General features: G+C 47.1%; 1 protein-coding gene and 1 long non-coding RNA gene across 6 annotated transcripts in view; one reads left to right on the plus strand and one right to left on the minus strand.

The window, feature by feature from the left end:
• The window catches only part of Fndc3b (fibronectin type III domain containing 3B), a 292925-nt gene that overhangs the window by 213578 nt on the left and 60343 nt on the right, over positions 1-19004 (plus strand). For all 5 annotated transcript variants that reach the window (XM_087899629.1, XM_087899628.1, XM_087899630.1 and 2 more), the window contains 3 exons: positions 462-521; positions 7442-7580; positions 10258-10311. In XM_087899629.1, coding sequence (XP_087755755.1) covers positions 462-521; positions 7442-7580; positions 10258-10311 — 253 coding nt within the window. The remainder of the gene's footprint in view (positions 1-461; positions 522-7441; positions 7581-10257; positions 10312-19004) is intronic.
• Positions 5800-9248, minus strand: LOC146890013 (uncharacterized). Its single transcript, XR_014999283.2, has 2 exons — positions 8997-9248; positions 5800-7905 (listed from the first exon to the last, which is right to left on the minus strand). It is a non-coding gene; the product is annotated as an uncharacterized LOC146890013 (long non-coding RNA).

The raw sequence follows: 19004 nt of genomic DNA on the forward strand, positions 1-19004 counted from the left end.
TTGTATGGGTTGTTCCTTTATCACTTAGGTTGAGCTCAGATTCCTCTTTTGGTCATAGAAGTGGTTTTACTTATGTCAGAGAACTGTTTTTTTTTGGGGGGGGCCTGGGATGAACTGCAAGTTCATTAGGAAAGGGGGGCTGTGCTGAGGGCATCAGGGTTTCTGCCAGGCTAAGTCTGGGAATTACCTTTGCCTGACAGCTGGCGTGTTTTCATTTAAAACTTAATCAACTTTGTTATATTTTAGATCTGAGTGATGTCACTCAAAACACTCTGATTTTCAATTTAAAACAAAAAAAAACAAACAACTGACAACCACCAGATAAGGTTTGTTTCTGGGTTTTGGTGAATGCGAACTTAGCAGCACTGAAATTACTGTTGACTAATAACCGTGAAACCCAGTCCCAAAGCTACTGTGCCTTTGAGACCAGTGTTAAACTAACAAATACTTTGTTGTTGCAGTGGAGAAGAATTGGAATGTAACCTGAAAGATCTCAGGCCTGCCACTGATTACCACGTGAGGTGAGTTAGGACCCAGCCCTGGAAGTAGCAGCAGAGCCCAGGTTGCAACGATACATCCCATGGCTCCTCCTGAAAGCTGGTGTTGAATGGCACTTCCCTTGTGGAAGGTGGGGCCAGGCCATGGTCATTTGTTCACTTTCTGTACACAGGCGTAGCAGCTCTGAGGACCCAGCACTGCTTCTGGAACAAAAAAGAGAGGTGTCCTGAACAGTGTATTTATTTTTAAAGAATAATTTTCAGGGCTGGGGAGCTGGCACAGTCAGGAAAGTGGCATTAGGGTGTGAGCTCAGTCCCCAGAAACAATGTGTAGGCTTCTCTGCAGACATCTGCAATCCAGTGCTGGAGAAGGGCCCCTGGGCTTGCTGACTTCTGGTTCAGTGGTGTGTTCCAGGTTCAGTGAACTTCTTTGTCTCAAAACGTGGTGGAGGGCAATTAAGGAAGCTACCCAACACCCATCTCTGCACCCCATCCCCCCCACAAAAATATATTTGTAAAGCTAGGACGAAAACCACAACTGTTTACCCATTCTCCAGTGGTCGATAGAGCAAACCACAATGGTTGACACCGGTAAGCACTCCTGGTTAGCACAGGTTCCCCTTGCTCCCTCTGTGATGTTGTGGAGTGGATGCTTGCTTTTGCTTTACCAAAGGGTATTTTCTTGATCTCTTGTTCCTTTCATGTTTTGCAATGATCTTCTCCAGCAACTTGAATGTTGGGATGATTTGCCCTTACAGAGGACCCTTGGAGAACATTTGATAACTGGATCTTTTTATAACAGTATTTTTTTTAATTTTTTGAAATTATAATCACATCATTTGCCCCTTCCCTTTCCACCTTCCACCCCTTCCGTGTCCCTCACTTACTCCCAATTCATGATCTCTTTTTCTTTAATTATAGAGATATATAAGTATCCTGAATATAAACTACAGCCTGCTCAGTCCATACAGTATTACTTGGATGTTTTGTGTCCCAGGGCTGATGAGTTGGTTTTGGATAGCCACGGAGGTGGGATGGGGCATTCCCTGGGAAAGAGTATTTCTGGTTCTCAGCTTTCATTAGTTGCTCATAGGTCTTTGTCTAGGGTTGCGCCATCTTGAACTTTCTTTTAGGCAGCCATGTTATGAGTCGTCATGGGTGTAGCTTCCCTGACATTTCTAGGAGACAATCTCGTGGGAAGCTTCGTGTTCAGAGCTATGGCTGTTGTAGTCTCCTCTGCCCTACCCTTCTGAACTGATTCCTGAGCTCTGGTTCAGGAATCGTGTTGTTAGATGTATTGTCTGGGTGTGGGCATCATGTAATCCCTTACTCTCCGAATTTTGATCAGTTGTGATTTTCTGTAATATTCTATAATGATACAGCAATCATTCAGTGGTCCAGGAACATATGCCAATCACAATTTAGTAGTCACTGTTAGACTGCAGAGAGCCATGGGGAAATTCCCTTTGCTGGGGAGTCCTGCATTATCCAGTGGTCACAAAAGGAGAGCTGAACTCTGGCCCCTTTCATTAGGAATTTAGAGCCATCACCCTGCCGCAAGCACACAGAGCCAACTAAGACAGCCAGGATATTTCTTTCAACAGCACAAAGTAGGCTGCATTTCCCTTCCTGTTGTTTCGTTTGTTATTTGGAGAAAGGGCCTCTGTAGCCAGGGGTGACTTGAACTTCTGCTCCAACCTCCACTTCCCAAGTGCTGGGATTGCAGGTCTGAGCCACGACACCCAGTTTACACAGTGCCCCCTCTTTCCAGTTCTTACTATTACAGTTTCCATTGAGGCCTAAAGAAATCTTGGCACATAAATATTTTGACCTTAAATTATGTGCTGAAGTTACATGTAGACTTTCTTGTTACTTTGTTGTTAATAATGAAATTTCCTGTAGTTAATGTGCAGACTCCATCACTGCCTGCTCTTCCAAAGGTCCTGAGTTCAATTCCCAGCAACCACATGGTGGCTCACAATCATCTGTAATGAGACCTGGTGCCCTCTTGAGGAAGAGACCTGGTCAGTTGTCCTCATCAACTAAGACCATGAAATCCAATATGGGCAAATCCAACAGAACCGCCATATGCGGGCTGCCCATATGTGCTTCAGCATTGCCAAGGCATACATTTCATTCAGTGTCAGTGTGCAGAATAATGGGCCTCATTGTGATATTTTCAATTATTCTTGCACTTTGTTCGTATTCTGTTCCCATCTCTTCTCACTGATTCGTGGTCTCTGCCTCGGGTTTCCTTTGATTTTTCTGCTTGGTTTACCCTACCCACAGACTGTCTGCCGTCTCTGCAGAGTGCTTCTCCTCACTTTCAGCTCCCTCACCCTGCCTGAGGACTGAGAGGCTACAGGAAGCTTCGTGTTCTAAGTAGGGAGTTCCTCTCTGGAATCCCAGCACGAACTGCCTGCTGGTTGATCTTCGCCTTTGCTCTTGCCTCCAGTCAGTGTGGTTTCCTGGGACCAGGACCTCCTCCAGGCCATGCTGTCAATCATGTGCTGCTGTTATTAGCATTGCCATCCGAACCATGGGCCGTGTGGAAAACCATATCCAAACTCATTTCAAGTTTTAAAAAGTTTTCTTCTTTCTTCTTTCTCATTTTTTTATAAACATACATCTGTTCCACCATGATGTTTCTATTACTATTATAATTGAAGCAAAATATCTTTATGTAATGATGTATTGATTTATAAAACCTTTTCTTAGACTTTTATTAAAATAATAGTTTTAATTAACTGATATAATATTTAAAAAGAAACAATTTATAATTATTAAGGTATAATTAGTGCTTCCATTAGTCATATACTATTATGTGTTTTATACTAAAACATATACCATTAAACTAAGATCTAGTATAGTTTTTGAGGGAATGTGAAGAGAAGGGGAAACAAAAACACTGAGATTCTATGTTGAAGTGCGAGGGAAAAAAATCTGGTTTTGTTTTGTGGAAAGATGTTTCAGTCAGTAAGGGAGATCCCTGAAACACACATTAAACAGCCAGCCACCACAGCATGTGGTCACAGTGTCAGTGCAGAGAAGTCTGGTCCCTGGGACTCCCTGCTAGCCTACCCCTCAGTGCGTGAAGCCCAGCCTAGGAGAGACTGGAAGATAAAGTAGACAACATTCCAGAGGAAAGATGCCCAAGCTTGTGCTGCTCTCTACAGAAATGCTCACACACACGTGCACCTGCACACACATGTACCTCTACACACGTATTTTAAAGGTAAGAAGAAAATCATGTAAATAAATACTGTTGTAAGTATTCATGCTTGACTACACACACACACACACACACACACACACACACACACACACACACACTTCTATAAATAAGTATTTGATGTATCTGCAGACGTGTGCCCCAGACATTGCTCAGAGGAGTGTCTCCCTCTTTTAGTTGTCAGGGTTATAGTTAACATGGTGTTAAGATGGTTTTTACTGTGCGAACCTAGGACCCAGACTTTAGAGACTGACTCTTGAGACGCCTGTGCCGACTGTAGGGCGGGAGCCGCTGTCATCGCTGTCCCTGCCCACTTTCTTTTGCCTGTGTTTCAATCTATATTAAAGTCTTTAAAAAATAAATTCCAGCTTTGTTTCAAAAACAGGAACTACTATTTCTGTCCATAGTAGCCCCGCTGGGAATTTGAACGAGGGAATAGACAGCAAGCTCACGACAAAGTCGGCGGCACTTTTCAGTCACTAGTGTAAGAAGTGTGCCCAGAAGTGACGTAATGGGATGACATTTCCCAGAAAAAAATGATGTGCTGAACCATTTCTAAAAATCTAGTTGGCTAGCCCAGGGTGAAGTTATGAAATCGGGAGACTCTGGCTCTTAGGATGTCCTAGACGTGTAAAAAGGAGCTACAAGCCTGTTGGTGAAATTCTTAGAGCACCTGTTTCCTAAGTGTTTGCCTGCATTGACATGGAACCTTGTAGAACCCCAACACAAATCAATTACACAGGAAAATGTTCTGGTTTGGGGATTAAGTGCAAAAGAAAATCCAGCTGATTTATTTAACCCAAGAATATTATCCTGTGCTGTAGATCTTCCCGTTACAGGATATTAAGGAAAACATATCACCCTCATGTGGAAAATTTTGAATTATTTTATCTATCTATCTATCTATCTATCTATCTATCTATCATCTATCTATCTATTTGGGGGAAGGTTGCACGTGGAGATCAGAGGGCAGCTTGCAGGAATGGGTTCTCGCTATGACGTGAGTTCCAGGGATCAAACTCAGGTCATCAGGGTTGGCCGCAGGTGCCTTTAACCACTGAGCCATCTTGCTGGCCCCTGGAATATTTAGTATATACATCATTTTCAAAGATTTCACTTTTTCCTAGACATCATGGGTAAGAATGTAGCAAGCCACTGTTAGAGTTATAATTAGTTACTATTTGATGAACAGTTTTGATTAATAAATAATCCTATTGTGATTAGATAATGTATCAGTTTTTACTGTATGCAGCACATCAATGGTATGCTTTAAAATTAACCTCATTTTTCCTTGCTAACCAGCTTGTATATGTGAAATCACTGAACTTCTCATGTAAACGAATGATAACTGTCCCCTTTTGGAGGGGGTTTGCTGGAGACTGAGCCCGGGACCCCATACATGCTGAGCGCATGCTCTCCTACCACCACCCACCCACCCACCGAATTTAGCAGCCACCACAGTTAAAGATGAGCAGCGTGGCTTCATGTGGTGTGGGTAACCACTTCAGACATTTACTTCTGCCCTCCAAACTCTGTTTAATCAAATATCCTGAAGTCAATATTAGATATTATGTATTTCATTTTAAAATAATGTCACCATCATCACATGCCACTTAAAACACAATAGTAATTCTTAGTATCTTCAAAACTCGAAGATTGCTCACTTTTCCTCAGTTGTCCTAAAAATGAAGGGTTTACTTTCTAGATTAGTTTGTTTTATGAAAGCTCAGGCATAGCCTGAATGTTACTTGGTTAGTGGATCTCAAATTTCTTTAACTTCATAGTGTTTCCTTTAGGTCACATGACTGTACTGGGGTCATTTTGTGACATGTGGAGTGTGCCGTACTCAGCTTAGATGACTGAGGCTTCCAGGAAGGTGACAATGACATAGTTAGATCTGCACGTGGAGTCATATATGGTGGCCTGTCCTCTTCATCTATCTTTTCTTGGTGCGTCTTACTGTACTATAGCAACACTATAGTCTTACTATACAGCGTAGCCTACCCTAGACCTCATTTTGTAATTCGTTGGTTTCTATTGATGTGATAAAACATCATGACCAAAAACTACTTTGAAAGCAAGGAGTTTATTTCAGTTTTCCACTGTTTTCGGAGAGTGGGTGTCGTCCCAGCTATCCTGGAATTTGATCTTGAACTCAAAAAACTATGCCTCCGCCTCTGGAGTGCTGGGGTTAAAGGCATGCACCATCACACCTGGCTCGAGGTTAAAACTCTTAGGTCACACCGAGGGAAGTCAAGGCAGGAACTCGACAGTAACCTGGAGGTGGGAGAGGCCGTGGAGAAAACACGCCTATAGTTTGCACTTCTGGCTTGCTTTCCCTGTTTTCCTATACCATCTAGGGACCACCTACCCAGGAATGGCACTGCCCACCATGAACTTTGATTATTAAGCAATGGGACCCTACATTAATCATCAGGCAAGCTAATGTCCCACAGGCTTGTCTGCAAGTCAATCTGATGACGGGATTTTCTTCACGAGGTTCCCTTTTCTCAAATGACTGTAGCTTGTATTACATTGACAGAAGACTGACTAGGTTTGTAGCTCAAGGCACCTTTGAACTCACGGTCACCCCACTTCGACCTCCTTCCTGCAGGGACCAGGCCTGCACTCTAGTGCCCAGGTGCTGTGACCATGGACTGGGGATACACAGCATCTGACTGTCTCCTATGTGGTGATCTTCATCAAAATCCTAAAATTCATAGGTACTGATATTTAAATACACCAGCTCCCCCCACACATGTATCCTGGTCTAGGCACAGTCTTACGACTTGAGTTGGAGCATTGTGACATAAAGTTTAAGCTTGAACCCCACCATGTGTGCAACAATGTATTGTTCATTAAAATCCATCTGACATGTGGACATGATCTTGGTGGATCACTGCAGTTTGGTTTTGTGTTATCCTGTTCATCTTACACTGTGTGCCCAGAGGAACCTTCTCTCAGTTGGCCAGGGAGCAGTCTCATAATTGGTATCCTTTCTTTGCCTCAAATGCTATGATGTCCTCCCAGAAGGCAAACAGCATAAATGGATTCAAGATGGATTCTTATGTTGCCTTTTAGAATTGAGTCTACATTTGTGCTCAGTACTTTTGATTTACATACCCTAAAATCAGGCACATGTGTTGAATGCTGAGCCAAGTGCTTCAGAGCGTAGAGAGAAAATCATTAGCCTTGGTGCTGCGCGTGGGCATTAAATATGCATGTGGATGGGCTGTTCTGGAATGTGTCCGTATTTGCACGGAGATGTTGACGGTGCTCTGAGCGATGCTGAGGAGTCTGCCCAGTTGTGCTTCCGCACATTCCCTGCAGTCTGTGAACTCTGATCGCTGCCTCACATGCCTTCCTGACAGCTCCTAGCTAGTGCACTTCTCACCTTTTCTAGACAGCCAGGCCATGCCTGTTGGCATTTAGTGTATGTATGGAAGCCACTTTGGGAGTGAGGCTCCACTCTCTTACGCACAGTGTCTTTTCCAGTCAGCAGAGTTAGCTCCATTGCAGTGGGGCTGGGTGGGAACTGGCTGAATAGCAATCCTAACAAGGTGGTTGTCCCTGTCCTTACTGGCCAGGCCTAGGCAAGGACACGAGCAAGCACAGTGTGCTCCTGTGTCAGGACTCTGCTCAGCTCTGGAAAGTCCATGAAGCAGAGCTCTCATGTACTGACGCTCATTCTGCCTGTCCGTTTCCTTTGCAGGGTGTATGCCATGTACAATTCCGTCAAAGGGTCCTGCTCTGAGCCAGTCAGTTTCACCACCCACAGCTGTGCACCAGAGTGCCCCTTCCCTCCCAAGCTGGCACACAGGAGCAGAAGTTCGCTCACCTTGCAGTGGAAGGTGAGTAAAATGCCAAGAACGTGCTCTGCTCGGTGGGAGCAGTCAGGGGCTGTTTCAGACAGCTCGCTTGCACGGGGACTCAGGTTCCTGTGTAACCACCACATGAACCCAGTTAGGATGTATCGGAAGTGGACGTTTGTGTGGCAGGCAGAGGCAGAGGAGGTGGCGGAAGAACCTTGGTAGATGTCCCGGTGCATCCTGGTGGTATAAGTACCTCCGTTTCATCACTCTCCTACTTGAGTTCATGTCTGCAGTCGTTTGGAAACTTCAGCACGCAGTGTGAAGGTTTACAGATGAAGTAGGTTTGAGTTCTTGGAGCTTCTTCCTAAGGTGAAATATTTAATAGTTAAAGCTTCCCAGAATATATTGTGTTCTGTACTCCATTAAGACTTGATTAATTTTCACTAATTAGTCATTATCTCAATCAGGATTCCTATTTTTAACAGCCTGAACCATGTAGTAGCTCTCATAAAATACAGTGTATGTCTAAAAATAGCCATTGCCTAGCAAGCGATCTTAGTGTGTGTCGCTTCTTTAAAGTTAACCTGTTAATCACAGTTTCATGTTTCCAAGCAAACGGACCATTACCCCCTTGACAATCATTATTTCTCTGTCTTGGTATCCTAAACTGTCGTTAGAAACCATCAGGCAGATGGAGATGATGGAGGGTTGTGGTCCAGAGTGTGGAGGGGTGCGAGATTCCGGGAGAGAGTAGCGAGTGACATACACTGTGTGCTGGTGTGTGTAGCCAGGCGCTCATAGTCAGTGGCTGACATTGACTGTGTTGTTGGCTTAGACTCTGAACTTTTTTATTTTCCTTCCTGGCTTCCAGGGATAATGCAGGTCAGTGATTTCCCCTTCTCAGAGTTTTAGCACACAACAGCTCATCGTGGTTGGTTAATCCCTTGGCAGTTATACAGTCATTTAAAAATAAGTTGACGTGAGTTAATAAAACTCTATCTTTCCCGAAGGAAAGATTTAAAATCTATTTCTTTTGAAAAAATACAAGCAATCTGAAGATTACCAGAGGGACCCCGGGGTCTTACAGATTTAAAACTGGGAATCACTGATACATCTCTGCTCTGCTCGGGTGGTATTCGGGTCTCAGGTGGACCAGCAGCTTCCAGAGAGGTCACTTGGAGACCAAAACTACCCTGTTCCATTCAGTTATCGGCAAACATAAGGCCCTGGATTCAGCTCAGTGTCCATTTAAGTGTGCCTGGTGCGGGTTCCCTGGTAGCACCAGAGACTTCTGGCTGCCACCTGTTCTTTACTCCAGAAAGAACCTAAGAAAGCCAAAGAATTGGATTTTCCTTAAAGTTTTGCCAGTTACTTAAAAGTTCATCTACATCCCTACCCTGCCCTGTTCAAACCCACCAGAGCTCAAACCACCAGTTCCCAGCCCACAGCACTTACCTGCATGCTGGCTCAGCAGGAAGGAGGAAGGGAGGGGAAGATGGGACCTTAGCCCTTACAGAGCCCTGATGATAAAGTAGCAGCTGTAGTCTGCTGAGTGCTTCTTAGAAACCTGGGTGTACTCGTGGGTGATTTATGTATAGTCTCCCAGTTACCCATCGCGGATCTTCAGCCTTGAAATGAAATTTCCATGTTGATGTTAAACAGCTCACACCAGACTACTTACTGGCAAGCAGACAGCTGGGCTGTGGTTCTGTCTGCAAGGGTGTGGTGGAGTTCACTGGGCCCACCTCTCTCTCTCTTGAGAAAGAACCAAACCCAAGCACATTTTTGAGACAAGATAGACTCCTACTGTTTGCCTGTGCTGCGATAACCCGGTGGCTTCACCCCTTCCAGTAGTTCAGGTCTATAAAGTTCTCTTTCCCAGAACGTTCTCATTGCCTTGTCGAACCTTGTCTTCTCAGTGACACTGGTATCAGCTTCCTTTTGTGAGCACAGGAAATGTTGACGCCTCTTTTTGCTAACATGTGAAGGGCTAGTACCCTCTGGTAGTTTATCCAGAGGATGTAATCTTTCCATCTGTGTGCGTGTGTGTGTGTGTGCGCGCACGTGTGTGTCAATGTGTGTGTGTGTGTATGTATGTGTATGTGTGAATGTGTGTGTATGTATGTGCGTGCATGTGTGTGTGAATGTGCATGTGTGTGTGAATGTGTGTATGTGTGTGTGTGTGCGTGTGTGTGCGTATGACACACCTGTGTACAAGGGAGGGTGGGAGGAGGTAGCGTGGGGATGGAGGTATTTAATGCTGCAGCTGGTTCTCTAATCCTACGTACCTAAAGGAAAAGTAGAACAAAACAAAACTCCAAAGCTATAAGGGGGGTCACAGAATGGCAGGCATGAGTGCTCCTGCCCCCAGCTCCAAGCAGTGTCCTGCAGCACAGCGGTCTTTTGTCTCTTGTGCAGTGAGTTTTGTCCCAGGGGCGCAGGCTGCACAGTAGTATGTGCACGGTAGGGTAGGAGCACGATAGCGGTGGGACTGGGTGTGCTTTACTGTCCAGGGAGGCCTGTCGGGGCGGGAGCCGCTCCTAGAGCTGAGCTGTAGAAGGTCATAGGTAATGTTGTCTACCAAGGCCCCGCGGCAGCTGCTGGTTCCTCCTCTGAGGGGATGGCATGGAGCCATGACAGCCACTGTCTTTGACCATGTTGCTAGCTTGTCTCTGAGCAGCTTTCTCCAGTCTCATTTCATTATTTTCTTTTTTAGGCTCCAATTGACAATGGTTCAAAAATCACCAGCTACCTTTTAGAATGGGATGAGGTAAGCATCTTTCTACATTCATCCACTCAAATGCCATTTCAAAGATACTGGTCTTCCCTGAGGCGTGTCAGACAAAGGAAATGCCACATCAATACAGTCATTTTGCTCAGGAGCTGCTGGCTTGGAAAAGCAGTTAGATTGAAGCAGCACAGCGGATCGTGCATTAAAATAAATCTACCTGCTCTGATGCACGCAGTGCTACTGAAAGCCGAGGTCTTATCTACTCCGAATTCGCAGCGCCTCCCCCGGCGTTAATTTGTCGTAGCAGTTGGTTGTGTTCTCTCCACTGCATGGGTGGTTTTGATAAGGCAAAGCCTGCTGTTGGGGAAGCATGCTTTAGTTTCTTTTTTGTTGTATGACATGATGGTCTTCCTTATATCTGTCTGGGAGTAGAACAGCGCCTGGAGTCTCATTCCTGTCGTGCGTGAGTCCCTGTGGATTAGACCATTGTGTGATAGGGACAGTGCCCATGATGGAGGGAGGCTGTCCTCAGAGCCACTCTGCCACAAGCCAGTGCCCACGGCCTCTCCGTCCTCACACGTCACACCAGACACCCAGAACCTCCTGCAGGAGAAGCGTGTGCATGGCCAGTTCTTGCCCCTAGCAGGCTCCTGGGTCGTCTGTTCCTGTGCTTCAGTCTCCCTTGTTGTGGTTTGAGAAAGGGCCTAAGGACTTAAAAAATAGAAAATGTGAAGAAAAAAAAAAAAGAGCGGGGAGGGGGGATAGTTGAAGTTAACTAGTCTTTGTGACTTGAATTCGAAGAGATTGAAAACGAATGTATGCATGAGCAAAAACACGACTTGTCAGGTGAGGACAACTTTCAAAGGGAGCATTTTAGATGGATAAAATAGTTAGCGATGACTTTTTGAAGTGACACATGGGATCTTCACTGCCTTCTGTAGGCTGTATTTGTATTTGGACTGCATCTTAACAGCTTGAGTGACCAAGGATAATTGCCGTGGTGGCCTTAGAACCTTAGAAGTCCCTCATCAGTACAGATAGATGAAATCTCTACCTTTCCAAAGATTTCCATTGTAAAGTGGTTCTAGTGGCCAGTGGAACCCCGCTGTAGCCCCTGGCTGTATATAACCCTGTATGTGTGCCAGTAGAGACTCGGGTGCTGTTCCTCACGACCATCCACCCTGCTGCTAGAGACAGGGCATCTCACAGTCTTCTCTTCAACAATTAAGCTAAACTGGCTGGCCCTCAAGCCTCAAGGGTCCGCCTGTCTCTGCCTCCCCAGTGCTGAAATCACAAGCTTGTGGCACTGTACCTGGGATTTTACGTGGGTTCTGGGGATCAAACTCAGATCTTCACGATGCTGTCGGCACTGTACCAGCTAAACCACCTCCTTAGCCCCTGTGTGTGACTTTTTGTCCCATGCTTTTTGCTGTTTGTCTTCTTAGGATGGTGACAATCTAAGGTCGGAAAAGTCAGAGAAATTGAGTGGAAAATCTCCTAGGTAGGCCCCTGAAGGAGCCAGCGGTGGAAGGGCAGCTCCCTCCTTCCCGTAGGGTTGATGCGCTCCCCACCGTGGACTGGTCATCAGGAGTTTACAGTGCTTAGCCAGGGGCCTTGTCCCTTCCCCTGTGTGGTCTCCTTTCTTCTCCCTCATTTTTACTTCATCCCCCGCCCTCTTGATGCTTCTTTGTCTCTGCTCTCCGACCTTCCCACTCCTGCTGGTGTTGGCTTTGCTGGCTTCTGCTGGATACCAGGCTGCCCTTACCTACAGGCCAACAAGGGCTCTCCTTGGGCTCTGTGGCTTCACGTTCGCCTCCATCTTAGGAGACAGCAACCCTGGCAGCCGATGATCACAGAGAGCACAGACTAGGAGGTGGACCTTCTGTCCCAGCTTCATGTCACGCAGCTTAACTTCTAGTTACCCAGTCTGTGAAGTGGCAGCCAGGACAGTCATCATCTCGCAAGCATCCCTGCTGTCACACAGCAGGTGATTGGTGCTCACCTTTTCTGGTCAGCGAGTACTCAGGATTGTTTTCAGTGATATTTGTGTATTCATTTATTACTTACTCATTCTTGGTGCATACCCTTCCTGCTTCCACATGGCAGACTGTGGGGGAAGAATGATAAGGTAGCTCTCTCCCCCCCTGATAGCTGAGCAGGCTCCCAGGTGCTTCTCCTGTGTGCTTCTGAGCATATGTAAATGATATGCAAATGAGACCAACCTAACCAAATCCTCCTCATTTTTCTGGCCAGTTATTTCTTTGTTTTATACCCCACGTTTCTCCTTCAGTTCACCTAAAAAGGTTGAAAACTGGTTTCTAGGAGTTCATGGCGGTGCGACTACATACAGTAGTAACAGTTCATCCTTGTCCAGTTCATCAGTCTAGAGGTGAGATTCCTACCAAAATAACCTAGCAGTGTTGTTTCCAAATGCGACCAGAGGATCCGCGGCCATCCCCAGAGTGGCTCACTTGAGTCTGCATTCCCGTGCTGCCCAGGCCCTGGTTCCAAAGCTGATGTTCAGAGAAGGAAAATGACGTCTGACCTGCAGGAAGTGAAAGCATATGAAGCCCTGGCTACCCCTCTGCAACCTTCTGGAAGTTCCTAGAGCCAGTGCACCTGGTGCAGGGTTGTTTCTAGTCTCTGCCCTAGTACAGCATGGTGGTGTAAGCGACTGGGAGACGGGCACTGTGCTGCAGCCAGCCCTGCCTGCTCAGTCCACTGCCTTGCCTCAGCCGCACACCCAGAGGCTTGGCTGTCCAGGGACTGGAAATAAACCTGTGTAGAGAAAAGTTGTGGGGGTATGGAGAGGAACAGATCACTGCCCAAGGCTAAGAAAGATGGGTGAAAAATGTTTTTTTTTAAAAAAAAAGCCATGGGAGTAAGGTCTGACAGTCTGAATCAATCCCTGGACCTCACATGGTGGGAGGAGATAACACCTTCACATGTCCTCTGACCTCCGCATGCATGCCTTGCACACATGCACGCACTCGAAGACCCATGCCAAGACAATGAACAAGTGTAAAACCGCTTTTTAAAGATGGATGAGTCTCAAAGAAGGTTGTACTGAGGAAGCTCCCCCGCCCTCTGTCCTCCCGCTGGGCCAAGGGTGATAACTTGGAGGGAAGATGCTCCTCTCCACTCACGTACCATGTGTCCAAGGTCCTCTGGAGCCCCACTCAGCACAGTGCGGTGGCCCCGGGAAAGTAGATGCTCTAGGCAACTCCGCTCCACGAGTATTCCTGTAATAAAACCAGGCCTTGACCTCTGCGCTGCAGGGGAGGAGAGCTCAGTGGGGACAACTCTTCTTCAAGCCTGTGGCCGGCTCTTCCTCAGAGTTCACTTGAAAGTTACTCGTGGGGCTTCAACAAAAGACTGGGTCATTTTTTGCCCTAGTAACTAACTTGGTAGCTCCTCAATTTTTAAATCCATGTGGAATAACCAACTTTGTGGTGGGTATGAGCATCTAAGAATGGAACCTTCTGGAATCCTTGTCTTCCCAGCCGTGAGATCAGTTTTTCACTTGATGCGGGTTAGTTTTCATTATTTGAAGTAGTGTGGCTCTTCCTGACCAAACAAGGGTCCTGCAGCTGTGACTCATGTGACCTTTGGACTTTGAGAACTTGGCCTTGCCTGTTTGCAGATAAGTGTCTGGCCAGAGACCCCCCAGGGGACTCCCTGGCAGGAGCCTGGCAGCAGAGGTCATTGTCAGGGTGGGTCTCTATTGGATGATTGACAGCAGGCTTCCCTCCCACTTCTCCCCAGGGCAGTTCCTGGTCTCGGGATTTCTAAGGATCCCAGCTCAGGTCCTCACACTTGTGTGCTATGGATGTCACTTAAGGAGCCTTCTCCCCAGGCTCCTCAGCAGTTTTATGAAACAGCAGGCAGACAGTGGTTAGACACTGGTTTTCTCAACACAAAGCATCCTTCCGGAGGGAGTCAGTGAGAGAAAGAGGAAGTAGCGTTGGTTCCGGTTCCTGTGGATTACCCAGTGAATCTCTTAGATTTGTGGAGGGCTGTGCCCATCCTCCTTGGGCTCCTCTGTGTTTCTCCCAGCGTCCTGTAGTGGAGGTGGGAGGGAGTTCTCTAGAAGAATTACTCCATGGTGGCTTGACTTACTCATGGAAATTGTTAGGGATAGCTTCTTGTATTTATCTACCAATAGCTAATGTGATTACCCCATAAATTTAAACCCACATGGAGTGACTGATGATAGACTAGGAGATTATAGAGGTCTGTAGGTTAGGGAACCGAGCAGTGGAGCCTTTGGATTCCCACGTGGTACGTGCCTTCTCAGCCTGAAGCTTTCTAAATGGATGGAGAACTGGTCTTTTTTGCTTAAAAAAGAAATTTAAAAAGTTATACATTTTTTGGTTAAATAGGAACTTTTTCTATTTTAGTAAAAAAAAGCTCTGTAAAGGAAGCATTGATGGAAGGTCGGCTTGTAAGTCACGCTCTTCTCTGCTGTGCACGTGTGCGTACTTGTGTGCACATGTGCGTACTTGTGTGCATACTTGTGTGCACGGGCATTCAGCTCATCGCCCAGAGCGATGGCAGATCCCCTGAGCCTGTTGTTTGTGTTCACTAGTGAGAAAGAACTGTTCTGGACTGGGATAGGTTATGGTCTTGTCGTCTGATTGTAGGTCACGATACCTCAGCAATCAGTTGTATCCCTGAGCCTGGGTCTCTGCAGTGGGAAGACAGCGTCTGTTGTCTGGCAGTACTGCTGCATTAGGACTGGATAAGGTGACTTAGCAACAGAAAATTTTGTGTACTGACCCCTCCACATGTAAATCCTTGTGAGGGACTGTTTGGGAATAGACCGTCTTCTGCCAGGAGTTTAAACAGGATTGCTGCTGACAGGCCGTATATATATAGAGAGAGATGTTCAAGTGCTGTTGGCTTAGCTTCTGCCTGGGATGTGTGGAAGAACCAGAAGAACAGTTCTGTGGGTTGAGATGATTGAAGTTCACAAGAATCTTCTCACATGTGACTCAGCTGGCTGAGATAGATGTTCACATCGGCATTCCCAGCCGACTAGAGAGCCTGCAGCTCTGGAACTAAGAGTGGACTGCCAGTCAGGGAGAGCCCATGAGCCCTGCCAACAGACCACAGGCCATGCTGCATCCACAGTTGCATTGCACAAACCACCTGGGTGTGTGCAGACTCATAGAGCAGCTCCTCAGTGTCCCTGGGGGTCGGGGCAGCCAAGCGCACTGAAGGATTGAGTTGCCTCCACAGGAGGAGTTTGGTGACTTATTTGTTGTCAACTGGTCTCTCGCATGGCTCGGAAGTCAATACCCTCTCAGAGTGCTTCTCGTCACAGTGGGTTTCCATGTGACTCTTCTGGTCAAGTGAAAGTTATCATGGGGATGCAAGTCAGGACAGTGCCACCAAGCAGAGAGACATGCTGAGCTCCACAGAACCACATAGCTTGCTATGACTTGAATCTGAAGTGGCCTCCACAGGCTACTGTTTTGAACACTTCCTCTCCCATGTGCAGTGTAGTAAAGGCTGATGGGCGAAGGTACTTGTATCTCCCCATAGGTCTGGTCTATCTCTCTCTGCTTCCTGGTATACCAGGATATGAAGAGCCACCTCCTCATGATCACATACACACACACACACACACACACAGAGAGAGAGAGAGAGAGAGAGAGAGAGAGAGAGAGAGAGAGAGACACTTGTATACATGCATGGCACACCACCTTTTCTCCATGAGGGAAATCAGAAACCCTGGTTTCCGTTCCTCACTGACAGCACTGGCTAGAATGTCCAGGGGAGGTACTGCTTATCCAAGTCTGTGTGGTCTTGGGTCTTTTCCAGTGACTGTACCCATGGGGATTTGAGTGGGGTCGAGGGCTCACTGGGCATGCGTCTGTCACAGCTGGTCTCCAGCTCCAGTGCAGCAAGCTAGACTTTACTAGACCAAGTAAAATGGCAGTGCTTTACCCTTTACCACCGCAGCCAGGGCTGTCAGAGAGCCAGTGGCTTCTCCAACCAGATGAAGAAACCCAGCCAAGAAGGTGTCTTAGGTGACCATGCTGCGACCGACGCAAGCTGGGGAGGACAGGGCTTCTCTGGCTGGGGCTTCCACATCACTCTTCACCATTGAAGGAAGTCAGGACAGGAACGCAAGCAGGGCAGGAACCTGATGCCAGAGCTGATGCTGAAACCAAGGAGTGCTGTTTACTGGCGTGCTCTTTGTGGCCTGCTCAGCCTGCTTTCTTTTAGAACCCAGGACCATCTGCCCAGGGATGGCACCCCCCACAATGGCACAACCCCACCTCCACCCCCATAAATCTCTGAGTAAGAAAATGCTCTACAGGTTTGCCTACAACCTGATCTTGCGGAGGCATTCTCTCGGTTGAGGCTCCCTCCTTTCAGATGGCTCTAACTTGTGCCAAGTTGACATAAAACTAGTCAGCACAAAGGTCTTAGAAGTCAGAAGCGCGGTTGAAAGGCGAGGAGCACCTTCCCCCTCCCAGTTAGGATCTTGGCACCAGAGGCAGATTCTCTCTATTCGCTGCATGTGCAGAATGGGGCTATGGGGTGGGAAGCAGACTTCATAAGGAAGGTTCTGCCTGAAATCACAAATGCCTCGATCCCTAACTCCTACTCTGTCCACTGTATCTGTCATGCTTACTGCCAGCTGGAGGGCGGCCACTGTAGCCTTGCCTGTGTGGTGGCCCAAGGCCAACCATCCTTCAGTTCAGGTGTCAGTTGTACAGACCTCTCTGTCTGCACACACATCACACGCTTTGTAAACATGTGGAGGCCGGAGGCTGATGTCACATGTCTCCCTCCATCCTCTTCACCTTTTCTTTTGAACCATGAGCTCTCACTGGACTTTAGTGATCACCAGTTCAGCTCGACCGGCCAGCATGCTCCCGGTAGCCTCTGGCCGCCACCTCCCCAACACCGACGTTACAGGCACTTGCTACCTCAGGTGCTGTGAGACTGAGCCGTTCCCCAACCACAGGCAACTGCTGCTTTTGTTAATTCGCTCTGCTCCTTTCCTTCCCCCTTCCCTGGAACACCCTTAACACGTTTGCAGTGGTCATCAAAGCCCTTGACTGTACCAGGATCTGGAGACGTGTGTAGCAGAGCCGTATCAGCTCCTCTAAGCCTAGGTCCTGCTTCAGGTAACCAGGCCTCTCCTGGGAAATGAATACCTGGTGTTCCTGAGGATGAAATGTAAGCCGGTTATTCAGTGTTTGCAGCCACGGACCACCCCACCCCACTTCCTGCCTTAGAAAGGTCTGCTGTACCAGTATGAGGGTCTGCTGTACCAGAGTGGGGTCTGGCGCTAGAAAATATATAAATCCACCCAGATGTGGAGTGTCCCCAGGTCCCCTTTATGAGCCCCACCTAGTATATAGCTTGCTGAGCACATCTCAAGCCAATATTTATCTTTGATGTTGCCTCGGGTCTGCCAGTACTGGAACAGCATCTAAATATAGATGCATAAGCAGACTAAACTATAGCATAGAACCTGGCAGCAGTTCATTTGGCCAGAGCAACCTCACTTCTTTGATTTTCAGTTGCATTTCTAGCATATTAAACTATGTTTCTGCAGAGAGTGCCCAGCTCAATTACTTGGCCCATGTCTGCACCCCATACATAGCCATGGTCAAAGTAGATGACACACCATTAGCTTCATGTAACTAACATAGCAGGCAGTTAGGCACCTTGGAAAATAATGTCAGTACGACAGTGGAGAGAGTTGATCACAGGACGGATCCAAGCATGTAGCCAGAGAGAGCTGGTTTACCATGGGGTCTGGCACCCTCATCCTAGCCTTCTTAGTTTTGTGTGTTCATACAGGTGTGTGTGGAGGCAGATGTCACATTCCTTGGGCACTGTCTACCTTGCTTGTTTTGTGCTTTTCAGACAAGTAGGACCGGCAGCCCTGGGAATGAATCTGTGTGTCTGTCCCCAGCCCTGGATTGCGAGCATGTGCCACCACACCCTTTTCTTACATGGATTCTGGGGTACAGCTCAGGTCCTCCTATTTGCACGGCAGGCGCTTTACCAAGTCAGCCATCCACCCCCCACTCTTACTCCTGTGTGCCAAGAATGAAGATGCTGTGGAAAATAAACAGGGGACATTGCTAATCTATTAATTTCAAGGTAATTGAAAATACCAGCCAGCTTCGTCTACTGGTGCCAGTTCTGTTGAACACACTCGCTTCCAGCGCTGGTGGTGCCAAGCTGACTGGGAATGTTAGCCAGGGCACCACAGCCCCCACAGTGCACAGAATTGCTCTGGCAGGCAAACACGAGCCTGAATTAATTGGGATGCTCGTGAATTATGTGTGTAGAATTAGCCCAGAAGTGTTAAGTTCCTGAAGCAGGAGCCAAGCCTTGTAGAAAGTCCATCTTCCCACATACTAGAGACAGCTGCTCCGAGGATATTCAGCAGCGGGAAAACTACTTGAGAAAGTATTTTTTACTGTTTTCAATCTTTCTGTTACATTCTTTGACAAATTAACACAAACAGTTACATGCTGTTTTTAAACACATTTTAACTTTAATTTTAACTTAATTTTAGTCAGGTCCTAGAAACAGCATCAAGTACTTTTTTGTGTACCTCCCTGCTAGTTTCCAGGCAAGCCGACCCTCCCGTAAAGTGGCTTTTCTCCTGGACCCTTTGTCATTGTGTGCCCTTGGCGACCGGAAGCCGGCTCGGAGCTGAGGTCCTGGGAAAAGCTGTTGTGTTTGTGCTCAGG

Source organism: Myodes glareolus, chromosome 20 (genome assembly GCF_982192425.1).
Source record: "Myodes glareolus chromosome 20, mMyoGla1.1, whole genome shotgun sequence".
Classification (NCBI taxonomy): domain Eukaryota; kingdom Metazoa; phylum Chordata; class Mammalia; order Rodentia; family Cricetidae; genus Myodes; species Myodes glareolus.